The 24,257-nt window shown below is 43.7% G+C and overlaps 1 protein-coding gene across 1 annotated transcript in view; it reads left to right on the top strand.

The window, feature by feature from the left end:
- Positions 1-20,290, top strand: part of xrra1 (X-ray radiation resistance associated 1) — a 107,316-nt gene extending 87,026 nt beyond the window's left edge. The window contains exons 19-21 of the mRNA XM_072264206.1: positions 1,759-1,874; positions 4,800-4,905; positions 19,567-20,290. Of these exons, the coding sequence (XP_072120307.1) occupies positions 1,759-1,874; positions 4,800-4,905; positions 19,567-19,772 (428 nt within the window). The 3' untranslated portion in view covers positions 19,773-20,290. The remainder of the gene's footprint in view (positions 1-1,758; positions 1,875-4,799; positions 4,906-19,566) is intronic.
- Positions 20,291-24,257: the final 3,967 nt, after the last annotated feature.

The raw sequence follows: 24,257 nt of genomic DNA, 5'->3' as shown, positions 1-24,257 counted from the left end.
CCAACCAGAAAAGGCCTCCGTTATTCCCACTCTTTGTCTCTTGCCAACAGCCCATCTTCTAACCATGCCTTTCCTGTAATACCATGGGCTCTTTATGTGAGGTTGTTTTAATTGTTAATGTAAATGACATATTTCATTTTATGTTTCGTTGTTCATGTGATATTCAAATTGGAGGTTGATGGGTTATTGATCAGTCAGGATGTTAAAGGTTACAGAGAGAAGGCGGGCGTATGGGATTAGGAAGGATAATAAATCAGTCATGATGGAATGGTGGAGCAGACTTGATGGGCTGAATGGCCTAATTCTCCTCTTAGGTCTTATGGTCTTCTGTGGAGAGAGAAATTGAGCTTTATGAACTATTATTTGAAATTACGAAGGGCTTTGACAGATACATAGACTTGTGAGGAGAGGTTGAGTGAGCTGGGGCTTTTCTCTTTGAAGTGAAGGAGGATGAGAGGTGACTTGATGGAGGTGTACAAGATGATAGAGGCATAGATAGAGTGGACAGAATCTTTTTTTCCCCCAGAGTGGAAATGGCTAATAGGAGGGGGCATAATTTAAGGTGCTTGGAGGAATTTATTGGGAGGGGGGAACGTCGGTAGTGGTTTTTTACACACTTGAGTGGCGGGTGACTGGGATGCGCTGCCAGGGGTGGCGGTAGAGGCAGATACATTAAGGGCATTTAAGAGGCATGGATGATAGAAAAATTGAGGGCTATGCGGGAGGGAAGGGTTAAATTGATCTTGGAGTAAGTTAAAATGTCGGCACAACATCGTGGGCCGAAGGGCCTGTACTCTACTCTTCTACAAGTCTGCATTGGAAGGTGAGGTTCCAGATTGAAACAGATTAAAGGGTTTGAGTAAGGTTCTGATGCTGATGTGCAATAGCAGGGTGGTTAACTCGGTCTAGAAACCAGACATTTCTGGCACTGATCTCTGAGAAGTGAGTTCAAATCCCATTTTGGCCATGTGAACCTCCAGCAGGGCACTATATTCTCAAGCAGAGGAACGTATCCACCTAATTTTTTTACAACTTCCTTACTGCCAGAAACAATCTAGTCGATGGCACAGTAGTGTAGTGGTTAGAGCATTGCTTTACAACAGGAGTGATCACTGATCAGGACTCAATGCCCACTGTTGTCTGTACGGAGTTTGTATGTATTCCTAATGTACTGCTTCTGCAAGACAACAAATTTCACGACACACGCTGGTGATATTAAACCACATTCAGATCTGATAATGCTGGCAGAAGATAAACACAAGATTCTGCAGATGCTGGAAATCCAGGGCTTACACATATAAAATGCTGGAGGAATTTAATAGGCCATGCAGCACCTAGGGAGAGGAATAAACAGTTGATGTTTCAGGCTGAGTGTCTGGCTTGCTAAGTTCCTTCACCATTTTGTGTGTTGAACAGAGTTAGCTCTTCGTTTATGACTCCAGATCTGTAATGACCTGGTGCATTTCTTTCTTCAAAGATGCTGCTCGACTTATTGAGAATTCCTAATATTTTGTGATTTTAATTTCAGACTTCCAGTAGGTTTTGCTTTACAGTTGTGGATCGAAGGTTCAAGGCTACGTATGCATTTCAGTCAGTGGGACAGGGCTGTAGGGTTCTCTGGGTCTGTTCAGAACAGATCGAACATGCCATGTTCCAGAGCAGCTTTTGGATTTCAGATGAATCACTGTTCCCAGCTCTGCCTGTGTTTCAGTCATTGGTTATTCTGTCTTCTTCCTGATTCCATCTTTAACCCTCCAGGTATTCAACAGAATGTCCAGCAGCTGGAATGGTACCTCCGGAAACTGCAGCCGTACCCGGATCCCTTTGGCCATGTGAGCCTCCAGCAGAGGTGCTACGTTCCCAAGCAGAGGAAGGTACCTGTCTAATTTCATAACTTCCTTACTGCCAGGAAGCGTACAGAGGTCAGCAGAGTGGTGTAGTGGTTAGTGCAGCGTTTACAACAGGAGGTCACTCATTGGGACTCAGTGCCCACCGTTGTCTGTAAGGAATTTGCATGCTCTCTCCATGACTGCATGGGCTCCCTCTCACATGACAAAGATGTACTGTTAATATTAGTAAGTTGTGGGAATGCGATGTTGGCACCGGAAGTGTGGCGACATTTGCAGGCTGCCCAGCACATCTCACTAATTTGATTTGACACAAATGAGGCATTTCACTGCTTGTTTTGATGCACGTGTGACAAAGAAGGCTAATCTTTGTGGAACATTGAACAGTACAGCCCTCAATGTAGTGCCGACCTTTTAACCTATTCCAAGATCAGTCTATCCTTCCCTCTCATACGACCCTCCATGAACACTTAAAAGTTGCAGACGAAGACCCCATTGTGTTTATATTAGGCAAGGAATGAGCTAGATGGTTATCTTCATTCTGGTCCTTTCCCATCCCTACAGACAAGATCTGTCCACAGGATAGATGGCTCCCTTATCACTGGGGTGAACACCTCATCCCCCAGTCCCGCATCCAGTGACCGAATCACTCAGCTCTGTGGAGCCCAGCTGCTGGCGCTTGCCTCCCACTGTGTAGGGGGAAGCCTTTCGTCCAGTCCCATGCCAGTGACACAGAGAAGTCAGCAGCACCTCCTACATCAACCCAACCCCACATATCACCAACTGCTCTCCTAAGGCCCCAGAATGAACTGTGCTTATTGTTATTCTGTGGAACAGAATCTTCTGACCCAACAAGCCATGCCACCCAGCCACCCGTCAATTTAATGCTCGCCTAATCATGGGACAGTTTACAGTGACCAATCAACCTACTAAACAGTACGTCTTTGGACTGTGGGAGGAAACTGGAGCACCCGGAGGAAACACACACACTCACGGGGAAGACATACAAACTCCTTACAGAGGATGCCGGAACTGAACGCCAAACTCCAACTTCCAGAGCTGTAATAGTGTAACAATAACTGCTGTGCTACTGTGGCACCCCTCTGAAACTGAACCTACATTTCAACTCCTCAGGAGATACCAGACTTCCTGACGGCCAAGGGACAGTGCTCCAAATGTGATGCAAAATATAACAATGTGGTTTTTTTTTTTGGACAACACAAGGGGGCGTAATGTTAAGGTAATTGGAGGAAAGTATGGGGGGATGTCAGAGGTAGGTTTGTTATAGAGAGCTTTGGATGCACGGAACACTCTGCTAAGGGCGATGGAGGCAGATATATTTAAAAGACTCTTAGGTAGGTACATGGATGATAGAAAAATGGAATGCTATGGGGGAGGGAAGGGTTAAATAGAGAGCGAGAGAGCGAGATATATATATATATATATGACCTTGCTAGCTCTTTTCAAATCTCATTCCTGCTACGTACAATCCAAGATTAAAAGGTTGGCACAACATTGTGGGCTGAAGGGCCTGTACCGTGCTATACTGTTCTACGTTCCATGAAACGTGTCAGGATCAGACAAACAACAATGAAATAATGACCTGATAATGCACTTCAGTGAATGAGTGACCGCTGAAGGATACATATTCGGCCCGGAAAACCCTCTGTTTATGTTCAGTGAATCATCAGAGATTGTTGATACCTACACGGGAGAGAAAGCCAAGTCTTGGTGAAACATCTCAAAGGCAGGGACTGAACTGAAGTGATGCCAGTCTGTAAATCCTGGGGTTTAGAAGAATAAGATGAAGCCAGCTTCTCTGGTTTGCAGTTTGAAATTTTTTATTATTTATATAAAAATATGGATAGTCATGGTCTTTCGAGGAGTCCAAAACTAGAGGGCAGAGATTTAACTGTAAGAAAGTTTGTACCTTTTCCCTGTGGCCGAGTGGATTCCTTCTGGATGCTCCAGTTTCCTCACACAGTCCGAAAACATACCATTTTGTCGGGAAATTGTCCTGAGATTAGGCTAAGGTTAAACTGGGGGACTGTTAGGGGTGTGACTCACTGGACCAGAAAGATCTGTTCTGCACTCTAAATAATTAAAGGCCTCCGTTAGTCTTGCGAGAGCATGGATCTGCACCTGGAACGTCTTCACTCTCCAGGGCGCAGGCCTGGGCAAGGTTGTATGGAAGACCAGCAGTTGCCCATGCTGCAAGTCTCCCCTCCCCTCTCCATGTTGTCCAAGGGAAGGGCATTAGGACCCATACAGCTTGGCACCAGTGTCGTCGCAGAGCAATGTGTGGTTAAATGCCTTGCTCAAGGTCACACCACGTTCCCTCAGCTGGGGCTCGAACTCACGACCTTCAGGTTGCTAGTCCAATGCCTTAACCACTTGGCCACGTGCTCTAAATAAGTATCTGTAAATAAGTAAGTAAAAGAGACATGGAACAACACAGCACAATACAGGCCCTTCAGACCATGATGTTGTGCTGGCCCTTTAACCTACCCCTTCTCTTCCACATAACCCTCTATGTTTCATTCATCCTTGTGCCTATCGAAGAGATTCTTAAATGTTCCTAATCTATCTGCCTACAACCACCACTGCCAGGGTGTTCCTTGCACCCACCACTCTCCATGTAAAGAATTTACCTCTGACATCCCCCGCTATACTTTCTTCCAAGCACCTTAAGTTTATGCCTCTTGTATTAGTTACTTCCACCATGGGAAAAAGTCTCCTGCTGTTCACTCTATGCCTCATTATCTTATACACGTTTATCAAGTCACCTCTCATCCTCCTTCACTTCATAGAGAAAAGTCCGAGCTCACTCAATACATGCTCTCCAATCCAGGCTGCATCCTAGAAAATCTCCTCTGCTTCCTAGAACTGAACACAATACTCCATAGAACAGTAGTAATTAAGCAAGATATTTTATTGTTTTCTTTTGTGCAGGTCCAGAAGCTTCCGGAACCTACGTCCCACAAAAGCAAAGCCAATAAAATGGAGGAAATCCTGAAGAGGATGAAGGAGCAGAGAGCCATGATGGTTGTTCCATTAGGTAACTCACTCAATGTTGTTTCCGTCGATCCTTAACATCCTAGGGAACCATTCAACAGAATCAGAATCAGGCTGATTATCACTGACATATGTCGTGTTGTTTTATGCAGATAGTACAGGGCAAGACATAAGCATTACTAAAAGTTACAAAAATGAGTAGTGCAAGAGGGGAATAATGAATTAGTGATCTTGGGTTCATGGACTGTTCAGAAATCAGATGGCAGAGGGTCTGTTGTTGTTTGTCATCTGTATCAACAATTTGGATAATAATGTGGTTAACTGGATCAGCAAGATTGGGGGAGGGCAAGGAAGACTATGAAAGCTTGCAGTGGGATCTGAACTGGCTGAAAAATGGCAAATGGAATTTAATGCAAACAAGTGTGAGATGTAGCACTTTGAGAGGACAAGCCAAGGTAGGTCTTACACAGTGGTAGGACACTGAGGATTGTGGTAGAACAGAGCGATCTGGGAATACAGGTCCATAATTCCTTGAAAGTAGTATTACAGGTAGGTAGGGTTGTAAAGGAAGCTTTTGGTACATTGGCTTTCACATTCCAACTCCTATACTCAAAATATTGATTTATGTTGAAATCGCATAGGATGTTGGTGAGGCTTAATTTTGGAGTACTGTGTGCCTACCAACAGGAAAGATGTAAATAAGATTGGGACAGTGCAGAGAAAATTGACAAGGATGTTTATGGGACGGGAGGGCTTGAGCTACAGGGAAAGGTTGAATTGGTTAAGACTTTGTTCCCTAGAAAGTAGATTAAGGGGAGATTTGATAGAGGTCTACAAAATTACCAGGGGTGTAAATAGGGTAAATGCAAGCAGGCTTTTTCATCTGAGGTTGGGTGAGACTAGAACTGAAGCTCATGGGTTAAGGGTGAAAGGTGAAATGTTTAAGGGGAAGTTGAGGGGGAACTTCTTCACTCAGAGGGTGGTGCGAGTATGGAACAAGCTGCCAACAAGAGTGGTAGACGTAGGGTTGATTTCGACATGTAATGGAAATTTGGATGGAAGGGATATGGATGGCTATGACGGGGTGCAGATCAATGGGACCAGGCATATTAATATCTCGGCATGATGGGCCAAAGGGCCTGTTTCTGTGCTGTAGTGTTGTATGACTCTAAGCTGTTCCTGAATCATTTAGCTGTGTTTTCAGACTCCTGGACCTCCTCGCCGGTGGTAGTAATAAGAGGGTATGTCCTGGATGGCCTTTGGTCCCCTTCAGCCCATTATAGACCACTGCAGAATGAAACTGCCCTCATGAGTGACCCCAGCTGAAGGGCAAATCGTTTACTTCCTGAATCTTCACAGATCCCAAAATATTTCATATTGTTTTATAATCCTGCTCAAGATCTCAGATCTTCTTTTGTCAATCTCTTAAATTTAAACAATTTTCCTCAGGAGATAATTGTCATGTCAGCTTTTTTTTTAAACTATGCTCCTAAACGGTGGAACTCAATACCTAAAACTATAAGGGATGCAGACCCAGCTGACACTTTTAAACACCATCTCAAAACCCATTTATTTAACTTTGCTTTCAATGAACATTGATATGTGTTATACAGTGGCATGCAAAACTTTGGGCACCCTGGTCAAAATTTCTGTTACTGTGAATAGCTAAGCAAGCAGAAGATGAATTGATTTCCAAAAGGCATAAAGTTCTATTCAAAAGGTTCAAAGGAACATCTAAACAAGCCCGATGCATTCTGGAAACAAGTTCTGTGGACTGATGAAGTTAAAATATAACTTTTTGGCCGCAATGAGCAAAGGTATGTTTGGAGAAAAAAGGGTGCAGAATTTCTTGAAAAGGACCTCTCTCCAACTGTTAAGCACGGGGGTGGACCGATCATGCTTTGGGCTTGTGTTGCAGCCAGTGCCATGGGGAACATTTCACTGGTAAAGGGAAGAATGAATTCAATTAAATACCAGCAAATTCTGGAAGCAAACATCACACTGTCTGTAAAAAAACCGAAGGTGAAAAGAGGGTGGCTTCTACAACAGGATAATGATGCTAAACACACCTCAAAATCCACAATGGACTACCTCAAGAGGCGCAAGCTGAAGGTTTTGCCATGGCCCTCACAGTCCCCCGACCTAAACATCATCGAAAATCTGTGGATAGACCTCAAAAGAGCAGTGCATGCAAGACAGCCCAAGGATCTCACAGAACTAGAAGCCTTTTGCAAGGAAGAATGGGCGAAAATCCCCCAAACAAAAATTGAAAGACTCTTAGCTGGCTACAGAGAGTGTTTACAAGCTGTGATACTTGCCAAAGGGGGTGTTATTATGTACTGACCATGGAGGGTGCCCAAACTTTTGCTTCAAGAGGTACAAGCTGAAGGTTTTGCCATGGTCCTCACAGTCCCCTGACCTAAACATCATCAAAAATCTGTGGATAGACTTAAAAGAGCAGTGCATGCATGACGGCCCAAGAATCTCACAGAACTAGAAGACTTTTGCAAGGAAGAATGGGCGAAAATCCCCCAAACAAGAATTGAAAGACCCTTAACTGGCTACAAAAAGTGTTTACAAGCTGTGATACTTGCCAAAGGGGGTGTTACTAAGTACTGCCGTGCAGGGTGCCTGAATTTTTGCTTCAGGCCCTTTTCCTTTTCTGTTATTTTGAAACTGTAAAAGATGGAAATAAAAGTTTTCTTGCTTAAAATATTAAAGGAATGTGTCATCTTTAACTTTATGCCTTTTGGAAATCAGTTCATCTTTTACTCGCTTAGCTATTCACAGTAACAGAAATTTTGACCAGGGGTGCCCAAACTTTTGTATGCCACTGTATCATCAGAAGTTTGAGGAGATTTGGTATGTCACCAAAGACATTCGCAAATTTCTACAGAAATTTTAACTGGATGCATCACTGTCTATTATGGAGGGGTGACTGCATAGGATCGGACAAAGCTGCAGAAAGTTGTAAACTCAACCAGCTCCATCGTGGGCACCAGCCTCCCCAGCACTGAGGACACCTTCAAAAGATGATGCCTCAAAAAGCCAGCATCCATCATTAAGGACTCTCCACTTCCCAAGACATGCCCTCTTTTCATTACTACCATCAGGGAGGAGATATAGGAGCCTGAAGACACACACTCAACATTTCAGATACAGCTTTTCCCCTCCACCATGAGATGTCTGAATGGAGAATTAACCCATGTACACAGCCTCATTATTTTTTGCACTATTTATCTAATTTGATTTTTTTTGCAGCATATAATTCTTATCGTAATTTATAGATTTTATTATAAGACCATAAGACATAGGAGCAGAATTAGGCAATCTGGCCCATCGAGTCTGCTCCGCCATTCAATCATGGCTGATCCTTTTTTTAAAATCTCCTCCTCAACCCCAGTTCCCGGCCTTCTCCCCGTAACCTTTGATTCCATGTCCAATCAAGAACCTATCAATCGTTGCCTTAAATACACCCAACGACCTGACCTCCACAGCTGTATGTGGCAACAAATTCCACAAATTCACCACACTGTGGCTAAAGAAATTTCTCCGCATCTATTTTGAAAGGGCGCCCCTCTATCCTGAGGCTGTGCCCTCTTGTCCTAGACTCCCTCACCATGGGAAACATCCTTTCCACATCTACTCTGTCTAGGCCTTTCAACATTCGAAAGGTTTCAATGAGATCCCACCCTCATTCTTCTGAATTCCAGCGAGTACAGACCCAGAGCCCTCAAACATTCCTCATATGACAACCCTTTCAATTCTGGAATCATCCTTGTGAACCTGCTCTGGACCCTCTCCAAAACCAGCACATCTTTTCTAAGATGAGGGGCCCAAAACTGTTCACAATACTCAAGGTGAGGCCTCACTAGTGCCTTATAAAGCCTCAGCATCACATCCTTGCTCTTGTATTAAAAACCTCTTGAAATGAATGTTAACATGGCAATTGTCCTCCTTACCACCAACTCAACCTGCAAGTTAACCTTCAGGGTATTCTGTACAAGGAATACCAAGTCCCTGTGCATCTCAGATTCCTGGATTTTCTCCCGATTTAGAAAATACTGCGCACATTTATTTCTACCACGAAAGTGCATGACCATGCATTTTCCAACATAGTATTTCATTTGCCACTTTCTTGCCAATTCTCCTAATCTGTCTAAGACTGTCTGCATCCTATCCGTTTCCTCAACACTATCTGCGCCCCCACCAATCTTCGTATCATTTGCAAACTTGGCAACAAAGCCATCTATTCCATCATCTAAATCATTTGTATACAGCATAAAAAGAAGTGGTCCCAACACCGACCCCTGCAGAACACTACTAGTCACTGGCAGCCAAACAGAAAAGGATCTTTTTATTCCCATTCACTGCCTCTTACCAATCAGCCAATGCTTTAACCATATAACTTTTCTGTAATACCATGGACTCTTAACTTGGTAAGCAGCTTTATGTGTAGCACCTTGTCAAAAGCCCTCTGAAAGTTCAAATATACAACATCCACTGCATCCCCTTTATCTATCCTACTTGTAATCTCTAAGAATTCCAACAGGTTCATCAGGCAGGATTTTCCCTTAAGGAAACCATGCTGACTTTGTACTATCTTGTCCTGTATCACCAAGTACCCCAATCACCTTGTTCTTAACAATTGACTAACATCTTCCCAACCACTGAGGTGTGGCTAACTGGTCTATAATTTCCTTTCTGCTGCCTTCCTCCTTTTTTAAAGAGTGGAGTGACATCTGCAATTTTCCAGTCGTCTGGCACCATTCCAGAGTCCAATGATTTTTGAAAGATAATTTTTAATCCCATCACAATCTCTAATGCTACCTCTTTCAGAATCCTAGGGTACAATTCATCTGGTCTGGGTGACTGTACCTTTAGGTATTTCAGCTTTTTGAGCACCTTCTCTCTTGTAACAGTAACTGCACCCACTTCTCTTCCTTCACACTGCAACATCTGGCACACTGCTAGTGTCTTCCACAGTGAAGAATGACACAAAATACTCATTTATTTTAGCAGCCATCTCCTTGTCCCCCATTATTATTTCTCCTGCCTCATTTTCTAGCGATCCTATATCCACTTTCATTTCTCTTTTATTATAAACATACTTGAAAAAACCTTTCCTATCCACTTTGATATTTGCTAGCTTGCTTTCACATTTCATCTTTTCCCTTCTAATGATTGTTTTAGTTGCTCTCTGTAGGTTTTTAAAAACTTCCCAATCGTCTATCTTCCCACTAATTTTTGCTTTGTTGTATGCCCTTTGTTTTGCTTTTACAATAGCTTTGACTTCCCTTGTCAGCCACAGCTGTACAAACATTTGTACTATTTTACCATTGAGTATTTCTTCATTTCTGGAATACACATATTCTGCACCTTCCTCATTTTTTCCCAGAAACGCATGCAATTGCTGCTCTGCTGACATCCCTGCCAGCAGCTCTTTCCGATTTACTTTGGCCAACTTCTCTCTCATACCACAGTAATTTCCTTTACTCCATTGAAATACTGCTACATCAGATTTTACTTTCTCCCTATTGAATTTCAAGTTGAACTCAATTATATTGTGATCACTGGTTGCAAAGGGTTCTTTTACCTTCACCTCCCTATGGCCCTTGTGGCTACAGGGGTCAGGGGGTATGGAGGGAAGGCTGGGGCGGTGTTCTGAGTTGGATGATCAGCCATGATCATAATAAATGGCGGTGCAGGCTCAAAGGGCCGAATGGCCTACTCCTGCACCTATTTTCTATGTATGTTTCTATAACACCCAATCCAGTACAGCTGATCCCCTAGTAGGCTCAACGACAAACTGCTCTAAAAAGTTATCTCTCAGGCATTCAACAAACTCACTCTCTAGAGATCAGTTACCAACCTGATTTTCCCAATCGACCTGCATGTTAAACCCTCCCATGACTACCATAACATTGCCCTTTTGACTTGCCTTTTCTATTTCCTGTTGTAATCTGTGGTCCACCTCCCAGCCACTGTTGGGAGGCCTGTATATAACTGCCATCAACGGCCTTTTACCCTTGCAGTTTCTTATCTCAACCCACAAGGATTCAACATTTTTCGATCCTATGTCACATCTTTCTACTGATTTGATGCCATTCTTTACCAGTAGAGCCACACCACCCCCTCTGCCTACCTTCCTATCCCTCCGCTATAATGTCTTGTAATAACCTTGGACATTCAGCTCCCAACTACAACCATCCTTCAGCCACAATTCAGTGATGGCCACGACATCATACCTGGCAATCTATAAAATTGCAACAAGATCATCCACCTTATTTCTTATACTACATGCATTTAGATACAACACCTTGAGTACCGTATTTGCTATCCTTTCTGATTCTGCATCCCTAATAATTTGATACTCAGCTGTTGGCTGCAACTTTGTCCCATCATCTGCCTGCCCTTCCTGACAGTCTGACTGCACGCTGTCTTTACTTTTTTACCATCTGTCCTATCCTGAGTCCTATTATGATGTTTTGCAAAGTGCTACTACTGCAAAACCACAAATTTCACAGCATATGCTGGTGATATTAAACACAATTCTGATTTTGAATTTACTGCATCCATTGCTTGCCAGGCTCTTCCTATGGTGATCTTTACTCAATTCTATCCTTATTCTCTGAATTTATTTCATGGTGAACCTTTTCTATTTTGTATGTGCATGATTCTTCTCCCATTTACCCCCTCTGCAGGGGTAAATATCTTCCGAATCCAGTGTTTAGCCCCAACACCCAAATGGGCCCTTGCAAAACAAAAATCACAAAAACTGATCAAGATCCAGATTGAAAGTGTTAGGGTGGTACAGGCCAAAGATCCTGTAGCAGAACCCCACTCACCTCAATGATGATAATCTTGGAAAGACTGCTCTGCTACCAAGCTCAAGGACTGCCTCTATCCTGCTATGACAAGACTGTCGCCCACCACTAAGGACACTCACCATCCCAGGACATGCCCTCTTCTCAGTGCTACCATCAAGGAGAGGTACAGGAGCCTGAAGACACATACTCAACGTTTTAGGAACACCTCCTTCCCTTCCTCCATCAGATTTTTGAGCGGTCTTCAAAAATAGTGAACACTGCTTCACTATTCCTCTTTTAGAAAACATAGAAAACCTACAGCACAATACAGGCCCTTTGGCCCACAAAGCTGTGCCGGACATGTCCTTACCTTAGAAGTACCTGGGCTTACCCATAGCCCTCTATTTTCTAAGCTCCATGTATCCATCCAGGAATCTCTTAAAAGATCCTGTTGTTTCCGTCTCCACCACCGCCAACAGCCCATTCCACACACTCACCACTCTCTGCATAAAAAACTTATCCCTGATATCTCCTCTGAACCTACTTCCAAGCACCTTAAAACTATGCCCTCTTGTGCTAGCCTTTTCAGCCCTGTGAAAAAGCCTTGGACTATCCACATGATCAATGCCTCTCATTATCTTGTACACCTCTATCAAGTCACCTCTCATCCTTCATTGCTCCAAGGAGAAAAGGCCAAGTTCACTCAACCTATTCTCATAAGGCATGCTCCCCAATCCAGGCAACGTCCTTGTAAATCTCCTCTGCACCCTTTCTATGCTTTCCACGTCCTTCCTGTTGTGAGGCGACCAGAATTGAGCACAGTACTCCAAGTGGGGTCTGACCAGGGTCCTATATAGCTGCAACATTACCTCTCGGCTCTTAAACTCAATCCCACGATTGATGAAGGCCAATGCACCGTATGCCTTCTTAACCACAGAGTCAACCTGTGTAGCAGCTTTGAGTGACCTATGGACTTGGACCCCAAGATCCCTCTGATCCTCCACACTGGCAAGACTCTTGCCATTAATGTTACAAACCCCATTTCAAGAAAAGTTGGGATATTTTCCAGAATGCAATAAGAACAAAAATCTGTGATATGTTAATTCACGTGAACCTTTATTTAACTGACCAAAGTATAAAGAAAAGATTTTCAATAGTTTTACTGACCAACTTAATTGTATTTTGTAAATATACACAAATTTAGAATTTGATGGCTGTAACACACTCAACAAAAGTTGGGACAGAGTTAAAATAAGATTGAAAAGTGCACAGAATATTCAAGTAACACTGGTTTGGAAGACTCCACATTAAGCAGGCTAATTGGTAGCAGGTGAGGTATCATGACTGGGTATAAAAGTAGCGTCCATCAAAGGCTCAGTCTTTGCAAGCAAGGATGGGTCATGGCTCACCCCTTTGTGCCAAAATTCGTGAGAGAATTGTTCGTCAGTTCAAAAGGAACATTTCTCAACGCAAGATTGCAGAGAATTTAGGTCTTTCAACATCTACAGTACAAAATATTGTGAAAAGATTCAGAGAATTCAGAGACATCTCAGTGCGTAAAGGGCAAGGTCGGAAACCACTGTTGAATGCGCGTGATTTTCGAGCCCTCAGGTGGCACTGCCTAAGAAACCATCATGCTACTGTGACAATTAGCCACCTGGGCTCGGGAGTACTTTGGAAAACCATTGTCATTCAACACAGTCCATTGCTGCATCCAGAAATGCAACTTGAAACTGTATTACGCAAGGAGGAAGCCATACATCAACTCTATGCAGAAACGCCGGTGAGTTCTCTGGGCCCGGACTCATCTCAGATGGACCGAAAGACTGTGGAACCGTGTGCTGTGGTCAGATGAGTCCACATTTCAGCTAGTTTTTGGAAAAAACGGGTGTCGAGTTCTCCGTGCCAAAGATGAAAACGACCATCCAGATTGTTATCAGCAAAAGGTGCAAAATCCAGCATCTGTGATAGTATGGGGGTGCATCAGTGCCCACGGCATGGGTGAGTTGCATGTATGTGAAGGTACCATTGGCTCTGGGGCGTATATTAGGATTTGAGAGAGACATATGTTGCCATCAAGGCAACATCTCTTTCCAGGACGTCCATGCTTATTTCAGCAGGACAATGCCAGACCACATTCTGCACGGGCTACAACAGCGTGGCTTTGTAGACACAGAGTGCATGTGCTTGACTGGCCTGCTGCCAGTCCAGATCTATCTCCTATTGAAAATGTATGGCGCATCATGAAGAGGAGAATCAGACAATGGAGACCATGGACTGTTGAGCAGCTGAAGTCTTATATCAAGCAAGAATGGGTGGACAAAATTTCCAATTGCAAATCTACTACAATTAGTATCCTTAGTTCCAAAACGATTAAAAAGTGTTATTAAAAGGAAAGGTGATGTAACACAATGGTAAACATGCCTCTGTCCCAACTTTTGTTGAGTGTGTTGCAGCCATCAAATTCTAAATTTGTGTATGTTTACAAAATACAATTAAGTTGGTCAGTAAAACTATTGAAAATCTTTTCTTTGTACTTTTGTCAGTTAAATAAAGGTTCACGTGAATTAACATATCACAGATTTTTGTTTTTATTGCATTTTGGAAAGTATCCCAACTTTTCTGGAAATGGAGTTGTATATTCTGCTATCATATTTGACCTACCAAGATGAACCACCTCAGACTTATCTGGGTTGAACTCCATCTGCCACTTCTCAGCCTAGTTTCGCATCCTATCATTGTCCCGCTGTAACCTCTGACAGCCCTCCACACTATCCACAACACCCCCAACCTTTGTGTTATCAGCAAATTTACTAACCCATCCCTCCACTTCCTCATCAAGGTCATTATTAAAAATCACAAAGAGTATGGGTCCCAGAACAGATCCCTGAGGCACACCACTGGTCACCGGCCTCCATGCAGAATATGACCCATCTACAACCGCTCTTTGCCTTCTGTGGGCAAGCCAGTTCTGGATCCACAAAGCAATGTCCCCTTGGATCCCATGCCTCCTTACTTTCTCAATAAGCCTTACATGGGCTACCTTATCAAATGCCTTGCTAATATCCATATACACTACATCTACTGCTCTACCTTCATCAATGTGTTTAGTCACATCCTCAAAAAATTCAATCAGGCTCGTAAGGCATGATCTGCTTTTGACAAAGCCATGCTGAGTATTCCTAATCATATTATGCCTCTCCAAGTGTTCATAAATCCTGCCTCTCAGGATCTTCTCCATCAACTTACCAACCACTGAATTAAGACTCACTGGTCCATAATTTCCTGGGCTATTTCTACTCCCTTTCTTGAATAAGGGAACAACATCCGCAACCCTCCAATCCTCTGGAACCTCTCCTGTCCCATTGATGATGCAAAGATCATTGCCAGAGGCTCAGCAATCTCCTCCCTTGCTTCCCACAGTAGCCTGGGGTACATCTCATCCGGTCCTGGTGACTTATCCAACTTAATGCTTTCCAAAAGCTCCAGCGCATCCTCTTTCTTAATGTCTATATGCTTAAGCTTTTCTGTTCGCTGTACAGTGGTATGCAAAAGTTTGGGCACCCCTGGTCAAAATTTCTGTTACTGTGAATCGCTAAGAGAGTAAAATATGAACTGATTTCCAAAAGGCATAAAGTTAAAGATGACACATTTCTTTAATATTTTAAGCAAGAAAATGTTTTTATTTCCATCTTTTACAGTTTCAAAATAACAAGAAAGGAGAAGGGCCCGAAGCAAAAGTTTGGGCACCCTGCATGGTCAGTACTTAATAACACCCCCTTTTTAGTTCTATTTTAACTTCATCAGTCCACATGACTTGTTTCCAAAATGCATCAGACTTTTTGGCCGCAATGAGCAAAGGTATATATGGAGAAAAAAGGGTGCAGAATTTCCTGAAAAGAACACCTCACCAACTGTTAAACACGAGGGTGGATCGATCATGCTTTGGGCTTGTGTTGCAGCCAGTGGCACGGGGAACATTTCACTGGTAGATGGAAGAATGAATTCAATTAAATACCAGCAAATTCTGGAAGCAAACATCACACCGTCTGTAAAAAAACCGAAGGTGAAAAGAGGATGGCTTCTACAACAGGATAATGATCCTAAAACACACCTCAAAATCCACAATGGATTACCTCAGGAGGCGCAAGCTGAAGATTTTGCCATGGCCCTCACAGTCCCCCGACCTAAACATCATCGAAAATCTGTGGATAAACCTCAAAAGAACAGTGCATGCAAGACGGCCCAAGAATCTCACAGAACTAGAAGCCTCTTGCAAGGAAGAATGGGCAAAACTCCCCCAAACAAGAATTGAAAGACCCTTAACTGGCTACAGAAAGCATTTACAAGCTGTGATACTTGCCAAAGGGGGTGTTACTAAGTACTGCCATGCAGGGTGCCCAAACGTTTGCTTCGGGCCCTTTTCCTTTATTGTTATTTTGAAACTGTTAAAGATGGAAATAAAAACACGAGGATATCGGCAGATGCTGGAAATTCAAGCAACACACATAAAAAATGCTGGTGAACGCAGCTGGCCAGGCAGCATCTATAGAAAGAGGTACAGCTGACGTTTCAGGCCGAGACTCTTCGTCAGGACTAACTGAAAGAAGAGACAGAGATTTGAAAGTGGGAGGGGGAGGGGGAGATCCGAAATGATAGGAGAAGACAGGAGGGGGAGGTATGGACCTAAGAGGTGGACAGGTGATTGGCAAAAGGTATACGAGGCTGGAGAAGGGAGAGGATCATGGGATGGGAGGCCCAGAGGATGGGCAAGGAGTTATAGTGAGAGGGACAGAGGGAGAAAAAAAATAATAAATAATGGATGGGGTTCAAAGGGGAGGTGGGGCATTAACGGAAGTTAGAGAAGTCATTGTTCTTGCCAGCAGGTTGGAGGCTACCCAGACGGAATATAAGGTGTTGTTCCTCCAATCTGAGTGTGGCTTCATCTTTACAGTAGAGGAGGCCGTGGATAGACATGTCAGAATGGGAATGGGATGTGGAATTAAAATGTGTGGCCACTGGGAGATCCTGCTTTCTCTGGTGGACAGAGCGTAGGTGTTCAGCAAAGCGGTCTCCCAGCCTGTGTTGGATCTCGCCAATATATAGAAGGCCACATCGGGAGCACCGGACGCAGTATATCACCCCAGCCGACTCACAGGTGAAGTGTCGCCTCACCTGGAAGGACTGTTTGGGGCCCTGAATGGTGGTAAGGGAGGAAGTTTAAGGGCATGTGTAGCACTTGTTCCATTTACAAGGTTAAGTGCCAAGAGGGAGATCAGTGGGAAGGGATGGAGGGGGGATGAATGGACAAGGGAGTCGCTTAGGGAGCGATCTCTGTGGAAAGCAGAAAGAGGTGGGGAGAGAAAGATTTGCTTGGTGGTGGGATCCAGTTGGAGGTGGCGGAAGTTACGGAGAAGTTTGGACCTGGAGGCTGGTTGGGTGGTAGGTGAGGACAAGGGGAACCCTATTCCTAGTGGGGTGGCGGGAGGATGGGGTGAGAGCAGATGTGTGTGAAATAAAATCAGATGGAAATAAAAACGTTTTCTTGCTTAAAATATTAAAGAAATGTGTCATCTTTAACTTTATGTCTTTTGGAAATCAGTTCATCTTTTACTCGCTTAGCTATTCACAGCAACAGAAATTTTGACCACGGGTGCCCAAGCTTTTGCATGCCACTGTAAGTCATCTCTACAATTGCCAAGATCCTTTTCCGTAGTGAATACTGAAGCAAAGTATTCATTAAGTACCTCTGCCATCTCCTCCGGTTCCATACACACTTTTCCACTATTCACACAATTTATTTATAGCTTGTAGTGATTTTTTCATCTGGCATTGTACTCCTAGCACAAAACAACACATTTCAACTGAGCACTAGGTGTTCAATCACCTGGAAGGATCGGTAACTAAATATACTCTGGTAAACCCTAAATTCGACATCCCAGTTCGTGCCTTTCTAACTAATCCTTATAATTTAGGGCTTCTAACACTCAGGTTTGATCATGGCCTGTAAACTAGTCCTGAAGTACTGCCAGCTGCTCCTCTGAGCCGGCCAGCCATGGCACAAGAAGATTATCTGGTCTTTACACAGGCATGGAAATTCTCTTCAGGAGGTCTGCTGGGTTAATCTGAGAGTGGGAATTAAAAGTTACTGAGATACTTGAGAGGGAATGCAGAGTGTCTGAGGAAACACTATTGACAGACAATGCTGTTTCTCCCTTCACACTGCCTGACATTGGACAGCATGTTAGTGGACTGGTTAGCCTAACACTATTATGGTGCTAGCAACCCAGGTTCAATTCCTACTACTGTCTGTAAGGAATTTGTATGTTTTCCCCATGACTGTGTAGGTTTCCCCCCACATTCCAAAGACATGGTTAGTAGGTTCTGTGATCACATGGGTGTAATTGGACAGAGCGGGCTTAATGGAATTGATCTTTAAATTAAGATAAATCCTGAGTATTAATTATTTCAGATATCCAGAACCTACAGAATTTTATCTTTTATAGATCCTTTCAATTGTTGGTGGTGGGTGGAAGGAACAGGAACACAAGATGATCAAAGGCGAATTCTGTAAGAAACTCTGAAGGCAAAATTGGCCTTACCGAGGAGAATAGGGGCAGGAGTAGCCTGCCTTGCCGTTCACTATAATCAATTCCAGGCTTGATCTTGTCACTTGTCAGATCCCCACAGGCCCTAAATTCCCTAACCTTTCAATAACTTACCTGAAAGTTCAAGTCCAGAGATTGAAAGGTTGAGACTGCAAGTCTGGGCCAGGGACTGGAGGTTGGGGGTCCAGCATCTGGAGGCCCAGAGATGGCCTGTCCTGGAGTGAAGGTCTGCCTCTGTGTACTGGGCAGGGAGGGAAAGAGGTTTGTTTTTGCTACTGTTGTTTAGTTTTGTTGCTGCTTGTGTTGTTTTGCAGAGCATTGTGGACATGCTATATTGGTTGTTAACATTCGACATACACATAAATAATTCTGAATCTGAAATCTCGACCAATGATCCAATCTCAACAACTCTGTAGGTTGAGAATTCTGGAGACTGACAAACTTTGTCCTCAATGTTAAATCACTGCCTCCTAACAGTGTAACCATGTTCCCTTGTTCGGGACTCTCTCAGCAGTGGAAACATCTCATTGCCTACCTTACTGTATTGCTTGAGGACCAAAGGGAAACAAGATCTACAAGAGTGAAAAAATAAATTAGATGGGGCAGGATGGGTTATTCATTTACAGCTGTCCTTTGGCTTTGTGAATTTCTTTGTCCTTCCCCCTTGCTTCAAATATCATAAGTTCCTTCTCAGGTTGGTCAACCACTTTTAACTTTCCTCCTTACCTGCATTTCCCCAAGAAGAAGTCCTAACTCACCCCTTTATCGAAGGTCCTTATAAAACATAGTCATAGAGCACTACATCAGAGAATTTGGCCCTTTGGCCAATCTAGTTCATGCCAAACTATTAATCTGCCTCGTCCCACTGACCTGCAACTGGACAACAGCCCTCCATACCCCCCCCCCATCCATGTATTTATCCAAAATTCTCTTATATGTTGAAATTGAACCCATATCCACTGCTTCCAGACAGCTCGTTCACATTCTCACCACCCTCTGAATGAAGAGAATCCCTTCAAACATTTCACCTTTCACCCTTAACCCATTACCTCTAGTTCTAATATCACCCGACCTCAGTGGAAAAGTCTGCTTGCATTTATCCTGTCTATATACCTCTATCAAATCTCCCTTCATTCTTGTACGCTCCAGGGAATAAAGTCCTAACCTATTCAACCTTTCCCTCCAACTGAAGTGTTCTCACTCACACTATCCCAGTAAATCCCTGCACTCTAACATACCCTAGGATTATTCGTGCCACTAACCGGGAAACTTTGCCATTCCACACAGCTCATGTCCTGCAGGGTAAGGGTGTCACCAGGCAGGAGTACGATGAGGCCGTGGCTCTACTGAGGGACCTACAGCTGAAATACACGGAGCTGCGTGGGCGACTGGCGGCCAACATGAACAGGCTGTATGAGCAGTGCAAAGACCTCAGGAGTGAGCGACCAGAACAGGACACACTGAGTGCCAACTCTAGTAGGATGGACTTCTGAAGGGCTGTATTAATGGTTCCCAACACCTGTCCTTCCCAGACCCTCTGCTACCAACTGATTGCTTTTATAATCCATAAATGTGTGAAGATCACATTTCTTTAAACTCCAGTTACTTGAGAAACTGATTTCATTCTCCCTGGAGGTCCCATACCATTGGGAGTACAAGCAACCAAACTGCTGATGTGGAGAAAACTCATGGAAAGAAAGCTTAATGACAAACTTAATTTGGCTTCAGTTTTCTAATTTTCTTCTTCATAGTACTGCCGTGTTTTAGGGCAGTTTGCAATGAGCAAGCCAAACTAGGGATTGGTTTCAGGGAGGTTCATAGGTTTATCAAATTCTTATGTTTTTAATCCAAGGTTCACGTCGGATGTGTTACAACACTTGCAGACTGCCCCCAGCACATCCTCAGACTGTGTTGGTTGTTAACACAAACATTTCACTGTATCTAAATATCACAAATAAAACTAATCTTTAAGAATATCTAGTTTTTAAGGCATTGCTGGGAATGCTACCTTTTGGACAAAATGATAAACTTAGCTCACTTCAGCCTTGAAATGTGGGGTGAGGAAAAATGTCTTTAGCCAAAGGGTGTTGAATCTGTGGATTTTATTGCCACAGGCACTGTGGAGGCCAAGTCATTGCATATATTTAAAGCGGAGGTGGTTGAGTTCTTGACTAATTAAGGTATTAAAGATTATGGGTAGAAGGCTGGAGAATGGGGTTGAGAGGAAAAATAAATCAGTCATGATGTAATGGCCTAATTCTGCCCCCATATCTTATGGTCACTGTGTAGCAGCTAAACAGGGCTGGGCTGACTCTCAGCACTTCAATGGGAAGACCCCAGGATCTTAGTTAATAATAATAACAACTTGCTTACTAATAGAGCACCTTTCATATAGATGATGTAGTACAAAGAACTTTATAATGGGATAAAGTGCAAACATGAAACTAAAAGACAAAATTATGTTAATTAAAAGCAAGGTTAAATAAATAGGTTTTGAGCTAGTGTTTAAAAGTGTGAATTGAGTCTGTATCGCTTAGTTTTAGGTATTGAATTCCACAATTTAGGAGGGTAGTTCAAAAAAGCTGACCTGCCAATTATATTTTGAGGGAGATTGTTTAAATTTAAGGGACCCATAGAAGAAGATGTGGAAGCTTGAGCAGGATTATAAACGAAAACGATTCTATGATATACTTTGGTACCAGACCATTAGGAGCTTTAAAAACAGACGCGATGCAGATATCGTATCAACACAACACATGAGCAGTGTGCAATTCTGAGGCAGTGCAGATGGGGGATGTTACCCCTCATATTGCTAAACTCCAGCAACAACAGCACTACCCATTCCCTACTTCCCCTACTGGTAGCTGTGCCTCCAGACTTTCTTGCATTTCTCAAGCGCTTGTCAGAACTCAGAATTTTGATTTTAAAAAACTTCCAAGTCTTTTAAAGTGCAGTTACTTTATGTAGGCAATGCAACAGTCCTTCACAGCAGAATAGTAGAGGTGTACAAGGTGCTAAGAGGCATCAATCAAGTGGACATCCAGAGACATTTTTTTTAGTGCCAAAATGGCTAATACGAGAGGGCACCATTTTGAGGTGACTGGAGGAATGTACGGGGTGGGGGTGGATGTTAGAGGTAGTTTTTTTTCATTAGGGACATTTAAAAAATTCTGAGAAAGGCCTATGGATGATAGAAACATGGAGGCTTATGTGGGAGGGAAGAGTTAGATTGATCTTGGAGTAGGTTAAACGTTGAAGGACCTACACTGTTCTATGTTACGGGGAACTGCCAAAGAACAGAACAGTTGGGGCTACCTTCAGAAAACAACGCAGGTTCTAATAAAGATTCAATTAATCAAAACTGGGGGTTAAAAGGGATTCTCAGCAGGAGCTCCCTAATCACTTGAAAACAGATTCCATTTGGTACATCTAATAACTAATTCCAAGGATACATTCAGCTTGGAATCTGACACAAATTATGAACTCCTGACTGAGTGAGGGAGCACTGCCCACTTCATCTTCAAAGTGGTGTCCCTTACCACTGCCAATTCCAGTCCAGATTTTGCCATTCACCTCACTCAAATAGTGGTGATAAAATTGTGATGTTAAAATAATCAGTCGAAGCATAGGAGAACAGAAAAAGAAGTGACAGATGGAATATAGCGTAGGGAAGTGTATGGTCATGCACATTGGTAGCAGGAATAGACGATTTTCGAAACAGGCAGAAAATGCAAAAATCCGAGGTGCAAAGGTTCTGCTCCTATGCTTATGGTCAAACACCCACACAGTAATCCCAATCATCCTCTCACCTCAAACACCCATACAGTAATCCCAATCATCCCCTCACCTCAAACACCCACACAGTAATCCCAATCATCCCCTCACCTCAAACACCCACACAGTAATCCCAATCATCCCCTCACCTCAAACACCCAGAGTAATCCCAATCATCCCCTCACCTCAACACCCACACAGTAATCCCAATCATCCCCTCACCTCAAACACCCATACAGTAATCCAAATCATCCCCTCACCTCAACAAACACCCACACAGTAATCCCAATCATCCCCTCACCTCAAACACCCACACAGTAATCCCAATCATCCCCTCACCTCAAACACCCACACAGTAATCCCAATCATCCCCGAACCTCAAACACCCACACAGTAATCCCAATCATCCCCAAACCTCAAATACCCACACAGTAATCCCAATCATCCCCTCACCTCAACAAACACCCACACAGTAATCCCAATCATCCCCTCACCTCAAACACCCAGACAGTAATCCAAATCATCCCCTCACCTCAACAAACACCCATACAGTAATCCCAATCATCCCCTCACCTCAAACACCCACACAGTAATCCCAATCATCCCCTCACCTCAAACACCCACACAGTAATCCCAATCATCCCCGAACCTCAAACACCCACACAGTAATCCCAATCATCCCCAAACCTCAAATACCCACACAGTAATCCCAATCATCCCCTCACCTCAACAAACACCCATACAGTAATCCCAATCATCCCCTCACCTCAAACACCCATACAGTAATCCAAATCATCCCCTCACCTCAAACACCCACACAGTAATCCCAATCATCCCCTCAACTCAAACAGCCACACAGTAATCCCAATCATCCCCTCACCTCACACACGCACAGAGTAATCCCAATCATCCCCTCACCTCAAACACCCACACAGTAATCCCAATCATCCCCTCACCTCAAACACCCACACAGTAATCCCAATCCTCCCCTCACCTCAAACACCCAGACAGTAATCCCAATCATTCCCTCACCTCAACAAACACCCACACAGTAATCCCAATCATCCTCTCACCTCAAACACCCACACAGTAATCCCAATCATCCCCGAACCTCAAACACCCACACAGTAATCCCAATCATCCCCAAACCTCAAATACCCACACAGTAATCCCAATCATCCCCTCACCTCAAACACCCACACAGTGATCCCAATCATCCCCTCACCTCAAACACCCACACAGTAATCCCAATCAGCCCCTCACCTCAACAAACACCCATACAGTAATCCCAATCATCCCCTCACCTCAACAAACACCAACACAGTAATCCCAATCATCCCCTCAACTCAAACACCCACACAGTAATCCCAATCATCCCCTTACCTCAAACACCCATACAGTAATCCCAATCATCCCCTCACCTCAACAAACACCCACACAGTAATCCCAATCATCCCCTCACCTCAAACACTCATAACAGTAATCCCAGTCATCCCCTCACCTCAACAAACACCCATACAGTAATCCCAATCATCCCCTCACCTCAACACCCACACAGTAATCCCAATCATCCCCTCACCTCAAACACCCTCACAGTAATCCCAATCATCCCCTTACCTCAAACACCCACACAGTAATCCCAATCATCCCCTCACCGCAAACACCCACAGAGTAATCCCAATCATCCCCTCACCTCAACACCCACACAGTAATCCCAATCATCCCCTCACCTCAAACACGCAAACAGTAATCCCAATCCTCTCACCTCAACAAACACCCACACAGTAATCCCAATCATCCCCTCACTTTAACAAACACCCACACAGTAATCCCAATCATCCCCTGACCTCAAACACCCACACAGTAATCCCAATCATCCCCTCACCTCAACAAACACCCACACAGTAATCCCAATCATCCCCTCACCTCAACAAACACCCACACAGTAATCCCAATCATCCCCTCACCTCAAACACCCAGACAGTAATCCCAATCATCCCCTCACCTCAACAAACACCCACACAGTAATCCCAATGATCCCCTCACCTCAACACCCACACCGTAATCCTAATCATCCCCTCACCTCAAACACCGACACAGTAATCCAAATCATCCCCTCACCTCAACAAACACCCACACAGTAATCCCAATCATCCCCTCACCTCAAACACCCACACAGTAATCCCAATCATCCCCTCACCTCA

This window comes from Mobula birostris, chromosome 7 (assembly GCF_030028105.1).
Source record: "Mobula birostris isolate sMobBir1 chromosome 7, sMobBir1.hap1, whole genome shotgun sequence".
In the NCBI taxonomy this organism is placed as follows: domain Eukaryota; kingdom Metazoa; phylum Chordata; class Chondrichthyes; order Myliobatiformes; family Myliobatidae; genus Mobula; species Mobula birostris.
The sequence above is the reverse complement of the archived record's forward strand: the minus strand, read 5'-3'. Positions and strand labels throughout refer to the sequence as shown.